At 37.2% G+C, this 16494-nt stretch overlaps 1 protein-coding gene across 1 annotated transcript in view; it reads left to right on the top strand.

The window, feature by feature from the left end:
• LOC104517297 (sodium channel protein type 1 subunit alpha-like) overlaps positions 1–16494 on the top strand; it is a gene marked incomplete at its 3' end in the record, with an annotated part of 61679 nt that overhangs the window by 8071 nt on the left and 37114 nt on the right. The window contains 10 exon segments of the mRNA XM_010161901.1: positions 3735–3824; positions 4596–4724; positions 5429–5520; positions 6413–6685; positions 12210–12273; positions 12857–12998; positions 13153–13359; positions 13837–14142; positions 14867–15247; positions 16429–16494. The exon segment at positions 16429–16494 is cut by the window's right edge and continues 79 nt beyond it. Of these exon segments, the coding sequence (XP_010160203.1) occupies positions 3735–3824; positions 4596–4724; positions 5429–5520; positions 6413–6685; positions 12210–12273; positions 12857–12998; positions 13153–13359; positions 13837–14142; positions 14867–15247; positions 16429–16494 (1750 nt within the window).

The raw sequence follows: 16494 nt of genomic DNA, 5'->3' as shown, positions 1-16494 counted from the left end.
CTCATGTTCCCAAACCTGCCTGATTGCACCATAACCCTCTGCCAAATTTAATACGTTGCCAGAAAGCATAGGCAGCAGTCCTGCAGGCAGTTTGCAAAGCACCTGGATGTGGATGACTGAGGGACCATGACTGATGTAAAGGTGCTCTAGGTAAAGTTTTAGACTGGTATGTGGGATTGGAGCCTGATGTTCATACCAGGTTGATAGGAATTTCTAGCGGGTGAGGTTTTGGTGCACTTCCCTTGCAAAAGCCCAGGACTGGGAAAAGTAGTCACCAAATGAAAGCTTCAGTGTGACAATAAGACTTTTAACATCCAATGAATGGTCATCCATTCAAGTTTTATAGACTCTGATTTACAACCCTGCATCTGTGCTAGTTGAGCGTGATGGTTTTTACTGGCATACTGATTATTGAGTTTGGGTTTGGTTTTGTTTTTAAGTTCCTTCTAATTGTGTTCAAAGAGTATCCAGCTGGTCTTGATGGTAGTCAGAACAAAAATAATTCTAATAAACAATATGCAGTTTCAATATTTTGCCTTCTATATATTAACCGATTGCATAATCAGGTAATTCAGCTCTGTTATACGAGGAGATTTCCTTTCACTACATGGACTGATTTCTTTTCCAAGCAGCCAATTATGGAATGGGCTATTTTTATCTTAGACATAGGTACAGGGTTTGCCTTTGTTCATTTGTTTGTTATGTTAAATATAAGAATAGGTGCAGAGGGTTTTGGGGTGGTTTGTTTGTTTGTTTTTTATTCAGTATTAGTACAAACACTGTACAAACACTGCAAATATGAATGTTAGTAACTAAGAACCACACAAAATGTTCCATAATGCAGTTTAGATTTCAGCTGCTTATACAAGGTCAGCCACCTGTAAGAAAAAGATTAGGGGGTAATGTTGCATACTATTTTTAATAATGTTTTAATAATCTGACTTTAATTGATAAACTCTACTGCCCTCACATTTTGAGATGAGTGTTTGGCAATTTGGTCTTTATAACAGAACTGTGCCTTTCACTTTCAATATGGAAGATGTGTGCTGAGCACAATGAAATTGGTGCATTGCTTGGAAAACTTTCACCTGTATGTCCTTCCAATTCTCTGAACCTCTGTATAGGGTGCTTTGATCACATGTGCCCTGACACATGGGTCCCATGTGGCTCCCTCTGCAAAGAAATGGGGTGTGTGTCTCTTCCCAGCCTCTCAGAAACTTTCCCTGCAATTATTCTTCCTCACTGCCAGCACCTATTGTAATGCCAGGTACAGGAACCAGTAACAGCATGAATTTCTCTCTCATACTCTGCTGACTCACCTTCTGGTATTCTGCCTTTTTTTCCCCATTTTGCCTGCTTGACTTAAGGTGGAGTGTGGAACTGAAAGGGGTAACACAAGTGGTGGGAGCTGGCCACACTTGCAATTAATATAAGAGACAAGTAGGTGGGGCGTTGAGTGGACATAGAAAAGCATGGAAAAGGCAGTACATTTCCATGAAGAAGTCATCATATATCAGAACTGTTCACCTGTGTCTATAGTTGAATTATTATCAAATATTAAATAGTGAATTAAGGGAATGTTGAGGTTGTTCATCAAACTCTCGAGATGAGGGAGATGAGGGGAGAGAGGCACAACCATTGAATGTGCCAGTTACATTTGGTATTCCTGTAAGGGAAAGCATGGCCAGCGTATAGATTTCAAAGTACCTTAGCCCTTATTGAGACCTGCTCCCTCTGAGAGCCAGCAGCATTTGGCCATGCAGCTGACAGATGTGGCACATTATGTACAGAGTGAGCAATGTGCAAGGAGCTACCTGTGGCCTTTGTTATGAAGGCTACCTAGCTGTAAACACATAATACTCTGCACAGGGGTAAAACCTCAGCTCTTGAGAGGACATTCAACTTCTTTAACTGTTTTATGAGACTACTGAAGCTGCAGCCAAGCATCTCCAGGTTTTTCAACTACCAAAATTGATTCTCTTTATTCAAAGGAATATGCCAATTATATTAAGTCAGACTCTAGACCTGTCTGTGGACTGTGAGGGCAAGCATTATAAGGCATTCTAATTATTTGTTCTAAGCCACTGAACAATGATCTTTACTGTAGCGGGCTTGTATGACAACATGATCTTCAAAACGAGTTGTCACTTAATGAAAGATATCACAATATTCACTGCTTGGCTTTAGACAAAGGTCACCCACCTATCTATGTGAATTAGGAGGCTACATCCTGCTCTGTGATTTGAATGTTTACTTGAAAAGATATGCTCAACTTTGAAGTGTTCAGCAGCTGTAAGCAATGATCCTGATATTTGCACCAATTTTCTGCAAATTTTAGGCTGAGATGTTACTTCTCGTATTCCTCCTTCACCTAAAGGTATGGTTTTGAGGGGGTTTTGTATCCATGGCATAAAAATATACCCCAAATAATAAAATGCTACCTACAATAATAATAATGATAATAATGGTAATAATAATATTATTATCATCTTCCTGGAGAGTTAGATACATTTTTATCCATAAATAGCTTTCTTCAGTTTAAACTTGCTTCTTTGCTATTTGTTTTGATGAAACTGCTTTTAAGGAGCACATCATTTAGAGAGAAGACGAGGAAAAATTAAAAGTAGGGTTAACCATTTGGCATAAAGGGTCTTATTTTTTGCTGCCATCATGTGGCGATTTTAAGTCAGGTTTTGGTCTAGTTTGGTTACTTCAGTATTTCCAAATGTTTGAATAATCAGGTTTATTGCCACAAAAAGGGAAGAACTGCACTGTTTGTAGATGCAGTGATCTTGTAAACCAAGAACATTGCACTGAGTATAATGAAGCTCCAGTGTACTGTCCCACCTCCCTGCCACAAGCCCCTTGAGCTGGGTTTCATAGTCCCAGAATACATAGTTGTTCCCTGCTTGAACCCTAAATAAAAACTAATTTTTATGCTAATCTTCACCAGTTTTCCATGTTTTTCAAGCAGTTAACCACAAGGTACTATTAAACAATTTTCAAATTATAGCATTAGTAGAACAAGCAATGCTTCTTTTGCTGCTAACGTGTTTTGAGAGAGCCCAAAAATAATATTGGAGAATTATTCACCTTAATCTCTAAGCTGTCTGTGGATTTCTATTTTGCTGACCAAAGCATGTACTGCTAAGGTAGTGATAGGAAAACACAGAAAACAGCACTTCAGCAATTAAAACCAGTATTGTGTGTTTTGTTCTGTGTTTTTGACAGACTGCCTGTGCTGGGTACTGGGGTGGTGTGGGCTTTTTCCACAGCTCTAACTCATGGTAATTTTTTTTTACCTTGCATATGTCAGCTGTTGTGTTCAGTGCTAAAAGTGTAGAAGTGAACGACTGATGCTTATTTCAACCTAATCCATTCTGTGATTCTATGATTATTCAGTCACGTCAGGTACTTAATTAAAACAGTATTTTTCAGCAAGTAATTTCACTTTTGACTGTTATTCAGCTCACGTTACCTCACAGGCCTGTGAGAGCTGTCTCCTTTGCCTTTCAGTACCACCTGAAAACAAAACATCGGAACATCAACAAATCAAGATTAATATTAAAGTTTAATGGGCTACAGTGAATACAACCAAGTTAAGAAAACTGTATGTGCAATGTTTACCTAAAAGTCTAGAAGATTCATGTGAGACAATATTTAACTATACTTAAGATATATGGCTGATATGACATTTTATGAATTACTACTGTGGTTTCCTTAACTAAAGCTACATTATTCAGCATGCTTATCATGTGCACTATTTTGACCAACTGTGTATTTATGACCATGAGTAACCCTCCGGACTGGACGAAGAATGTAGAGTAAGTTGCCTGTTACTTTGACTGTTCCTCTAAGAGTCAGCATGCCAGAAACTGCAGTCATGTGTGCTGTCAGGAACTGTCATGACATACTACTACTATTTCCTCTCTCAACTATGTAGAGATGCTGAATAATTACCTAAAACTCCTTCTAGTAGAATGATTGGGTAAAAAAATGAAAGTTGTTTATAGATTCTACTAGTTTTCTCTCATCTTCAAGCTTTAGCAACTACCCAATGTTTTTACTCCTCTTTTACACCTCTGTGTTAATAGAGGAATCATGGCCATCTATTTGTACATGTCAATTAAGGACAGCATATAAGCAAAAGTATTCCTAAAGTGAGAATTCAGTGCATGCTTGTATTCCTTCCTTTTTAGAGTTAGTACTAGATGTTTTACCTGTTAGTGATTCAGACAGTATCCAGTAGCTTATGCTCACAATATTCTTGGATCAGTAACAGATCTAGTATTGCATACTTTTAAACTGTCACCAGTAATTTTTTAATATATGTCATTTATTTGATGGGTTTATTTATTTTTATATATGTACAAGATCAGGACTGCTGTACTTAAACAGTGTGTCACAACTAATGTATGCAAATTCACAAGTACATATGATGAATATAATGCATCTGAGAAGAAATTGATTATTTACTGAATTGCTTTTCTGGTTTTGAAATAAAAAAACTCTTTCATTTGATCATAAAGCTTCTATCAGGATCCCAATGTAAAATGTGGCTACTTATTTTGATTAAATTTTCCTACATTTCCCAGGTATACGTTCACTGGAATTTACACATTTGAGTCACTCATAAAAATCATTGCGAGGGGCTTTTGCTTAGAAGATTTTACTTTCCTTCGAGATCCATGGAACTGGCTTGATTTCACTGTCATTACCTTTGCGTAAGTTTTTTTTTCCTTTTTCTTTGAAAGTGAAGGGCAAAAAGGGCATGAAATTAGTATCGATACATATCAATTCAATTAAATGGAAATTCTTGTATGAATTTACTTTTGTCAAAACAATTTTCACATTCCAATATGCATATTTTGATGTAAACATCAATACTGCAGAAGCCATTAGTACAGCTAGTATTAGAGAGGCTAATTTCATGTCCTGCATTTTTTTCTCTGAGCAGAAAAGGAGCATCCCTTTGACTTCATTCTCCTAACTTTCCAATCTAGTCTAGATAAACCTTAGACTTTCAAAGTTAAATCACTGCGATTCACTTCAGAGATATTTAACTTAACTGAAGGCTCTGAAAGCATATTAGTGCAAGGCAAACTGCAGTGAAAGGTAAACCTCTGACTGTTGCTATTTAATTTTTTGCTAAAAACGCCAAAGTGGTCTTGATGAAAGACCCAAGTAAGTAGCATAAACTTTGCCTAAATTCTGAATAAATGTGATTTAATCCTACAGCTATGTAACAGAATCTGTAAACCTAGGCAATGTTTCAGCTCTTCGAACTTTCAGAGTATTGAGAGCTTTGAAAACTATTTCTGTAATCCCAGGTAAGAAGTAACTGGTGTAAGGTGTTAGGCCCCTTGTACCTCCCAACTCTTCCTTTTTATCCTGTCATTGTGTTTGTGTGTGAACTCCCCTATTACAGATATGTGACAGAGTTTGTGGACCTGGGCAATGTCTCAGCGCTGAGAACATTCAGAGTTCTCCGAGCTTTGAAAACAATATCAGTCATTCCAGGTGAGAGCGAGGTTAAACACTGAGGCTGACTTTAATTCACTGAAACAGAATTCATATTTTTTAAACATGTCTTATTTCTTTCCACAAAAAAGCAGGAATCGGAAGATATTAGAATTCACTGAAATCTCTGATTCATTGCTTTTTAACATGAGCTCTTTCCTTTTGAAATCAGCCTTTGAGTTTAACAGATTCTTGCATGAGACATTGCAGTACACAGCGTGTGTGGTTTGCATCATATGATGTCCAGCTTTCTTCTCCACATTCAACGACTATCAGTAACCCTGAAGTTTCTTACCCATGTGTATCTTACCTACATGATGTTATGTGGTATTTGTTGTGAATTTTTGTGTCTAAAAATGGAACTGTTTGAAATGTTGTCTTAGAAAATGAAGGAACAAGATAATAAAGAATAGCATGGGCATTGCATGGGGGATTTATTATCTTAAAATTCTATGATTTTCCAAACCATCTCCAGTTTTATAGCATTAAATTTTAATCCTATTTATAGTTGAACAGGATTTTTACTACTGTATTTTAAATCTAGTATGTTATAAAACTGATAGTAGCAAAGGTTTGGGGCAGGAGGTATTGACAAATGAAAGAAGACTTTTATGTGAGATTCATGTACAGCATGAATAAAGAAAAGTCACTTGTTTTAGCATTAAAACAAGTGTTTTGAAATATATGCAACTCATTACATTCACGGTTTCAAATGGACATAAATTTCAGCTATTTATTCATTTTCACAAGTGAAAAAGCTCTTCACAAAAATGTTATTTCACAGACATTAAAATCATTTATTTGGGCTTCTGCATGAAATCTGAAACTTTACTGGGAGACACTTTCATTTTTATACTTTAAACAACAGAATAAAAATTCTTTACATTTGCAGGCTTGAAGACTATCGTGGGAGCCCTAATTCAGTCTGTGAAGAAGCTCTCGGACGTTATGATCCTGACTGTGTTTTGTCTGAGTGTATTTGCACTAATAGGGCTGCAGCTGTTCATGGGCAACTTGAGGAATAAATGTCTGCAGTGGCCTCCAGAAAATTTTACTCTGGAAACAAATATTACTTCCCAGCTAAACACCACCATAGGTGAAAACGGTACATTAGTTAATTCAACAGTGACTCCATTTGACTGGAAGGGGTACATTGAAGATGAAAGTAAGTATTGTCAGCATAATTCTTATTGAAGTGATTTGTGGCTGACCCAGTTATTAGAAATAAGGAGGGGAAAGGATGAAACATTTAGTTAAGACAGAGCAGAAGTGTTTTCTCTCTCACACAGATCCATTCCAAAGGCCAGCATGTAATAAGGAACAAGGGACATGGTCTCTCTGCCTGATACAGCTCTTTTTTCCCATCTCCCTCTGCCAAATCCACACCTCCCCTGAGACAGAAAGAGGTCCAAAGGAGTTCTTAAAATGACTTAATAGTCTTAAACATTTTCCATTCCCACACTATGAAGCAAGATCAACAACAGATTGCTATGTCATTTCTGAATGATGTCAGAGACTTCTCACTGGAGTGAGGACTCCAGTAATGGAGTCCTCAATATTTTCACCATCTATCCATTCTTCACTATCCTTCCTATTATAAAGGTCTTTTTTTAAGGTCTAACAAATTTTTCTGATGTAATTTAAGCTCATTGGTATTACCAGCTTCACCATAGACATCAAAACCAAATTATCCCCTATCATTAATCATTGTCTCTGAGATATTTGGAGACTATTCTTACGTTGCTGTGCCCTGTTCTTTCTCTTTCAGTCTTCTTTTTGTATGCTGAGAAACCCAGATCATTAACCTTTCTCTTACAATTTATTTTCCAGACCTTAATCTCTCATCTGGTTCCTTTCTTGTTCATAAACATCCTTCTTGAAGTGCCATACACACATCTAGGCATTTCTGCTCCACATGAAGCATACTAAGTAAAGAAGAAGGATTATATGGTAGCATAGTAATTTATACTTCTGGCTTACATGTCATAAACTAGGGCTTCCTATTTACAATTGTAACATCATTCAATCTCGTTTAGCTTCTGGTCTACCTAACTCCTGAATCTTTTACAGATTTTTGCCTCATTGAGTTCCCACTTTGTATTTGCACAGTTCATTGTTCTAGCCTGAACAGCACCCTATGTTTTCAGACCATGTCTCCAACTGTCCTGATATATTAAAATTTACTTATTTTCTCAAAATCACCACCATTCTTATTAGATCAGTATCATTTGCAAATTTGATAAGTGTTCCTCATCAACTAGATTAGTTAAAACCTTGAGTAGCAGCAATCTCAGACAAACCTCTTCAGAAGTGGTTTTGATGCATCTTTCCATTTTGATAATTTCCCAAAGTATGATTTTCCAAGCAGTTTTGCAGATACAGAGCAGTCTGGCAGACTGGGAATAGATGAAGAAATGCATTTCAGTACAGTTAAATATGAGGTTACAAACCTAAGCTCCCTATCCTAAAAATCAGTGCTGCAAAATTCATGTTGAGACAGGTTTACATGGATGAAGACTCTCGCTGATGGCAAACATCATCCTTAATAGTGAAAGTTACTTTTGGAGAAAAATAAGAACTAAATGGGAGAGAGAGAGAAAGAAAAGGGAAGGGGAAAGGAAAACTGATAACAGTGGCCAGCTGCAAAAAGAAGTGGTGGGGTCCTCAGGTGATTCTCCTCTCCTGGGTATCCTTTCCAGTGCAGTAGTGATCACTCCATAATACTTTTCCCATAGCAACTGTGTATTTTTCATTAGCATCTCCTCAAATTCCCTACAGGTTGTTCCTGCTTACAGTGCTAATAGCACTAATTGGAATGCACTTTGATCAGGGTGGGTGCTGCATGGCTGCTTGTTTTTTAAGCTCATGCATGCATGTTATTAGGTCACCTAATATAAACCAAAAGCTACAAGCAAGGAGTAGGAAAAAGGGGGAGAAAGAGTCTAACACCAGAGAGAATTGCTTCCCATGAGTACCTGCTGCAACAATAGTGTGTTTTCAGGTGTGACATCATGAGGATAAAAGCAACATGGAAAACAGCATGGGAACAAAGGAAAAGTAATGCCACAGAGGGTCTGGAAAATGCTGCCACGGCAGCTTATGTGAAAGGTTCAGAGCTGGATGTAGAAATGCAATTGGAAAGCCCTTAGCAATAGAGAAGCTAAGGCACCTAAGGCACTGTGGAGCAGCCGGGACTGAAAAATTAAGGCTAAAATTCTGCAGCCAAAAAGCTAAATAGTATCCTGTTCACATAAATAAATTATTGACCAGGAAGGCAGTATTGCCCCTGTATTTAGCACCACTGCAGTTGCTGCTGGAATACTATATAAAGTTCAATTTAGATAGAATGTTGAAAATTTGGAGGATGTTCAGAAAAGAGCAGAATGATTAAAGGGTTGGAAAACATGCTTTTATACCAAGATAGACCAGGAGCTCAGCCTACTTAGCATATCAAAGAGAAGGTTTAAGGGGTGATTTGATCACAGCTGAGAAAAACCTCATGGGGAACAGGAATTTCATCATAGACATATCTTTGATCTAGCAGGCAAAGATATAACAGGTTCAATAGCTGCAAGTCAAAGCCAGACAAATTTTGAACAGAAGTAAGACAGTTTCTGACTGTGATCACACAGCTGATCTATGACTATGATGGATTTCCATCTGAATTTCTTAAATCAAGATTCAATCTTTTTGTGAAACTTACTTTACTTGAACATGTGAATTCATGGAGATCCCATACTACAGGGTATAATGAAGTCTAAGCAAAATTCTCTAACGAAGACCAAGACTTCAAGGTCAGACTTCATTTCTTGCCTTTTTAACAAAGAATCTATAGAATCAAGTTCTGCTTTCATTTGATTTAAAGAAGACCTGCAGCTCCCTGTAAAACAAAGCTGAATTGAATTTGTTACAGGAAGTATTTTATTGAATGGCTACTTGAACCTTTGGTATATTTACACAAGATTTCATATGTATTATGAAATTTATAATGAAAGTATGAGCCTTATTATGAAGTTAATAAGCTTGTCCTTGCTTAGCAGCAGTTTCAAAGAGAAAAAATATCTTCTCACAGCTTCCTGCCCTCTTTTTGCAGATGGGCAGCCAGGATACAGAAATAGTTCTTAAACCAGCTGTGTCACAGGACAATAAAAAGAGACTATGTGGGGCTCAGATCAGTGCAATGGCACTGTATTTTGTAGGATATATAAAAGGTTTTATGCAATTAGTTGTATATACTATGCAAAAAAGGCATGTAAGCCCTAATTTTGCCACTGAGCTCATGGAAAAATGATTGGAAATACCATTTAGAGAGTCTTTAAGTAAGCACTTCTGGCATTAATGAGTCAAGCACTCAAGTTTTTTTCCTTTTTCTTTTTCCAAGATAGCAAATCTGACAAACTTCATACTAGATAAGTTTAAGTTGATCTTGGCAAGCTTACCATAAGCAATTTTGTTTCTGGGAAATAACTTCTCACAGTTTATTTTGTGAAATAACAATTATTTGCAGTCATTACCCTAGGTTTACCCAAACAACTGTAAATTTCCTTGAAGTGCTCGCCTACTAGGATTTTTTTTTAATTTCCCAATCAAATAAAGGGGAGCCAAATATATCCCTTTGATGTGGTGAGGGACTTTTCACATTACTTCGGTAAACTACATGTCAGAGTTTTACACCTAGTTAGGGACACTTGTTTATACTGCTCAGCTTGTGTTGTTACAAGAATTTTCCTATCTTGATAATATTTTGAGTATTTGTCACAGTTGCATCAGTGCACTCAGAGAAAGCTTGGGTGGTGGTTATTTCCCATGGAGCTGGCAAGTACAGCGTGCTTACAGAGCACATCTTGTCTGAACCACAGAACTTGAATACAGACCCTATTGTAGTGGTTCAGCTCAGCTGATGCAGTGCTGATCATGACTGACTGCTCCACGTACACTACATCATCAGGTTTGCATTCTTTGCATTCAGGTTTGACGTTCCAGCACGTTTTAATCATGAATAGCTGACATGGTGCAGGATAAGATTTGCCTCACAGGGGTCAGTTGTGGCCAGCATCATGTCAGCTAACTTACTATTTACAGCTGTGTTTCAGCACAGTGCTGTTCTGCAATGCGTTCCATCCCACAATGACAGTGGCTGCACATAGGGTTGTCCACTTCGCAGGGTACAGAATATTGTATGCTGTAAATCATGGATGTATCATTAGGTACTGAATTTGAGTCCTTCACAGAGTGTCAGAACAAGGTCTACATACAGCTTAAAACCTGACTTTTCCAAATGGTGAATTTCGCTCAAAGGATGGAGAGAGAGAGCTGGCTGTGGTATCATGTCCCTCCTGCAGCAAGTCAATGTGCTGAGCCAGGAGCTTGTGACACTTCACACGCAGAGTTCATTAGTTTCTGTAGTGACCCTGCTTGGGCAGCACAGCCCACACAGCCACAGGGAAGTTTAAACTCAGCTGTGCTGGTAGAATTCCAGATGAGCTCATTTTAAGGGAAACTAACAGGTCAGTTCAATGGAAAAGAAATCCAACGCAGGGTTTAAATCTCAGGAAGCAAAAAAGGTAGTGACTTAACTGTGAGGCTGCTGTGCTTCAGAAGTATTGGAAACGGGTGAGGTATCCTCAGTCCCAGCCCTGCCCTTACAGACATCCTGAGGCAAGGCTTTTGGTCTCTGTCAGAAAGGGGACAGTGGGCTGTGTGGTCTGACCCCGTGTAAATTTTGTCCTTAAGCCTGTGAACAAATGGGGGATCATTACTAAAGGAGGGAGCTCCTACTGTGATAATTCTTCCAAAATCTTATAGTTTAGCAACTGTAAATGTCTGCTTTGAGGGGAAAAAGAAAAGCACTTAAGGATGCGGTTAAAGTGACTCTTAATAAACACAATGTTTTGTGCATCATCTCTTTATTCTTCTAAGAATAGACAGGTCAATGTCTTTATTGTTTAAACCATCTAAAATGTCCTTTAAATTCAGGATTACTATACAGATTATGGGATGGTTGGCTTCAGGGAGATTTGGTGTAATTTACCCAATTTCTTTCCTAAGGTGATCAATAAGTTCATAATACACTCCTAAAAGCTTGTCTACAGAAGTCAGTGACTGTTGCAGTAATCCCGTCAAAGCTAAATTTAGGTGTATGCCAGGGCCTTCATACCAATCAGCAGGCTAATTGCAGTGTGCCATAACAGTTAGAGCCATTGGCAGATGGGTGGTTTTTTAGCACAGCTCACAGGTTAATGAACTGTCACAAGTGTTTCTAAGTGACAAACTGTAACCCTTGGCAATAGTCATCAAAAAGTTTCAAATAAATTATCAGTATATTATTTTCAGATACAATTTAATTATTATAATAAATAACTGTACAGTATAATTTCACATAGTGTGATTCAGTTCAGTGGTCAGACTGAAGGGAAAATTTTGCATTTCATCCAGCAACATTTGACAAGATTTTTAGTATATTTTGGCATTTTAACAGGAAGTGATGTTGAGTGATAGCATTTACTGTAATTCATTTCGTCATTTATCCTAAAGTTATTGTCCTGTTGAAAAAAATTATACTGCTTGTTTAAATTTTCATCTGAAATCACTTTAACACTCTTAGAGCAGGACTATTGATTGCATAGAGCTGTATAAAAACTTTCATATTCAGAATTTTATAATGTTTTTTTAATTTATTTTCTAAACAGGTCATTTTTATTTTCTGGAAGGGCAAAACGATGCTCTGCTTTGTGGAAATAGTTCTGATGCTGGGTAAGGGCAAATTCCATCATATTATTGCACTGTGTACAAATTAGATACATGTTCTTTAAATCTGCAGTCTGGGGGGGCAGGGGAGGGGCAGAGTGGAGCAGAGAGGATAGGGGTATATATTTTGATTAAGCACTTTCTTTCACGTAAGAAATACTAGGATTTTACACTGAACAGAGAATGTGGGTTCCTGGTCAGAGCTCAGTGGGTCGATTAAATAAGCCTAGCCTTTGCATGAATAAATTGGTAATTTGGTATTAGTGTACCTCCTGCCTGGATAAGAACTAACAGACATAACAGCTGGAAAACACGTGTTATTTTGCAGTTCCAGCTGCACATGCAATTTCTAACAGGCTTAGACAGTAGAAAACACTGACATTTACATTAATAATTAAAGAAATTATTTTGAATATTATGTTTTAGAAGGTTAGATTAACCTTTTGACATTAATTTTTGTGTGCCTTCCCTGCTTAATTTTTCTAGCTGTTATTGCTAGTCTGATTAACTAAAGAAAAATCTGCTTTTTAATTCTAATTTTCTGGGCTTTCCATAACTATATAAGGTAACACCCAGCTTGTCTTTGTAGGCAGTGCCCAGAAGGATATACATGCGTGAAGGCTGGTAGAAACCCCAACTATGGCTACACAAGTTTTGACACCTTCAGCTGGGCTTTCTTGTCACTATTTCGCTTAATGACTCAAGACTTCTGGGAAAACCTTTATCAATTGGTGAGAACTTTCAAATGCAAAATAGACTTAATATACTTGTACCAATAATACAAGAGGCCTAGAATAATTTTCTTATGTTATCATAATTTTAACAATATGAAAAACAGAACTTTTGCTAACCTATTCTTGCTTATGAATGTATTCTTATTTCCAGACACTGCGTGCTGCTGGGAAGACATACATGATATTTTTTGTTCTGGTGATTTTCCTGGGTTCTTTCTACCTGATAAACTTGATCTTGGCTGTGGTTGCCATGGCCTAAGAAGAACAGAATAAAGCAACCATGGAAGAAGCAGAACAGAAAGAGGCAGAATTTCAACAGATGCTGGAACAACTGAAGAAGCAACAAGAAGCAGCTCAGGTAATCTATGGTGTATGAATTTATGTAAAGAAGTGTATGTATGTAATTTTACTAGAGATACCCACTCTGTGTTTTATGAATTTGGAGTTATAAAACACCCTGTTGTTCTTTCAACAACAGAGCTAGCTCAGATATTTTCTATTCTGCACTGAAGACATTGTACTGTGAGCAATCCAGCCATAATCAAGAAGGAATATTCTAAACTATGTATACATTATTCATTATGTTTTTCTTAGTCTAGTGTCTAGTCTGTTAGACTTCTGCATTTAAAAACTACTCAGGAAAGATGGAAGAAGGCTATGACCAACACATATTTTGAGTCAATTGAATAATAACATTAGGAAAAAAAAAAGAGAGAGAGGATATCCTCTCGAAAGTGTGAAGATCCAGGGACTAGAAATTCTGTATAACTAAATTAAAAAACCCCATGGTGTCATGGTTTGCTCAGTGACATAAATTCATTCTGCAACATGGCAGGCAGCAGCGGTGGCAGCAGCAGCAGTAACAGCATCCGTGGAGTCCAGGGAGCCCAGTGCTGGAGGAGAAGCAGGAGGGCTCTCAGAAAGTTCCTCAGAGGCATCAAAACTGAGCTCAAAGAGTGCAAAAGAGAGGAGAAATAGAAGGAAAAAAAGAAAACAGAAAGAACAGTCTGGAGGAGAGGAAAAAGATGAAGACGAATTTCACAAGTCTGAATCAGAAGACAGCATCAGAAGGAAAGGCTTTCGATTATCTATTGAAGGCAACAGATTGACATATGAAAAGAAGTATTCTTCTCCACATCAGGTATTGCATATAGTTATTTTTAGTAGAAGAATATATTTAAAGCATCATAGGCTGTTACAAAACTACTTTAGTCTTCCTGGCACTGTAATGTGACCTTACTAAGAAAAGGAAACACTGAGATTTTCACTAAACTTTATTATTATCACTAGTGCTTGAGAGAAAGTGCTGTAGCTGCTAGATTTTCTTGTGAAAAAACACAGACAATTAAACGTAACCTCCTATCTCTAGTCTTGTAACAAGATTGTTTCAAATTCATATTAAAATATTCACTGACTAATTCTGTGAGAGGTTTTTTTAGAGTATATATTATCTAGACTTATTAAAATGCTAAAGTATTTTTCCATTATGATTGCATCAAAGATATTTGGAGGTTGGTTCCATATGTGCAGGATGCTGCATACATGAAAGAATGTGCATGCATAGACTCCCTTTTTTGGTTGCTGGGTATTATGCAACTGCTTTAATCAGCAACGCTAAGTGACATTAGGACAAAGGAGTGCTCAGAATTGGTTTTGTCTTAAGAATCCATGAACAGTGTAATTTCTATCTGCATCATATAAATATAAAGAAATATAAAAAATTCTCTGCAGCATTTAACGTTTGGGAAAACTTGTTACTCTCATGTAAGCAAAAAAAAAAAACAAAAACATCAACCCTCTGTTACCCTAATAACCCTGCTGTTCGAAGATATCAGCTAACAATCACAAATTTTATTTGCCTGCAGTCCTTGCTGAGCATTCGTGGCTCCCTGTTTCCCCCAAGACGCAACAGCAGAACAAGCCTTTTCAGCTTCAGAGGTCGAGCAAAGGATGTAGGATCAGAAAATGACTTTGCTGATGATGAGCACAGCACTTTTGAAGACAATGACAGCAGAAGAGATTCTCTCTTTGTGCCGCGCAGACACGGTGAACGGCGCAACAGTAACATTAGTCAGGCCAGTAGGTCATCCAGGATGCTGGCAGTGTTTCCAGTGAATGGGAAGATGCACAGCACTGTGGATTGCAATGGGGTGGTTTCCCTGGTTGGTGGACCATCTGTTCCTACATCGCCTGTTGGACAGCTTCTGCCAGAGGTGATAATAGATAAACCAGCTACTGATGACAATGTAAGAAAGTTTTAAATAGCTTAGGCATCGTGGCCTTTTCTTACTGCACCAGCCAGTGTTTTCTACAGAATGGAACCCTTGGCAATGCTTCCTGGTTGGTCAAGCTGTGAATGCTCCTGCATCTTGTAAAATCTGTAATAAATAAAACAGCTAAGATAGGTTTGCAACCTAAGCATTTACTTACAAATATTCTCATAACTAACGAACGCAATTAGCAGTTTCCAAGTAATAAAATATTAACTTACTTACACATTCATAAAAGCACTATGGTTTAATTACTGCCCTATACTTTACTTTGACTGATCTAAAGGTCCATCTGACTATGATCTGCAAAATCATAGTTACTATACAATTGAAAATAATATACAAAAATTATATCATATAACTGCAATCAATATGATGCTGATAGTACCACTTTATCAAAATTAGCACTATTAGTTAATTTTGATAACATTCTTCCTTATCAGCCCCATTAAAAATGTAAAGAAGTTGTGAATCCTTTATGATAATTTACTTCTCATTCTCTGTATTTTCCATCCATTGCTGGTGGAGTTCTGCAGTGTAGATAACAAATAGTTCATTGAAATATCACATTTCAATACCCATTTCCACAGATTTCTGTATGAACATATGTGCAGCACATATTGCTGCCATTCTCTTACTGTATACAAGGTAAGGGAAGATGTCTCAAAACCATTTCTTGCTTAGTTTGAAGTTGTCTACTCACATTACTAAAAAAATACTAGCATGAGGAAGCATGAGAAAGTCAGACTTTTGTTGCTTGCTATAGTCTGCCTAGGGGAAAAGGCTATTATGTTACAAACCCCAGAATATTCTGCCGGCAGGAGCAAGGAAAAAAATTGGTTTGCATAAATTTGATACAATATTTTGAACTCAGGCCTTTTGAATTTGTTTAAATAATTTTTCATAGCTCAAAGGAAAGAAATGCAAAAGTTAAGTAAATAAATTCTCTCTCAGTTTTGAACAGCAAGTAACTATTGACTTACATATTTGAAAAATTAAAAAAAAAAAACAATGAAAAGTAATAAAAGTCTGACATGATAAAACTTGAAGTGCACGAAGCACGTATCCAAGCTAAGACATTAATAACAGGGTTCTATATAGTATTTGCTTACCTTATAACTCCAACACAATCTCACCTATTATTGTTCTCTGTACAGGGCACCACTACAGAGACAGAAATGAGGAAGAGAATATCAGGCTCTTTCCACGTTTCTATGGACTTC

The sequence above is a fragment of the Eurypyga helias genome, unplaced genomic scaffold (genome assembly GCF_000690775.1).
Source record: "Eurypyga helias isolate BGI_N326 unplaced genomic scaffold, ASM69077v1 scaffold8552, whole genome shotgun sequence".
Taxonomy (NCBI): Eukaryota; Metazoa; Chordata; class Aves; order Eurypygiformes; family Eurypygidae; genus Eurypyga; species Eurypyga helias.
This window is presented reverse-complemented; position numbering and strand designations above follow the sequence as displayed.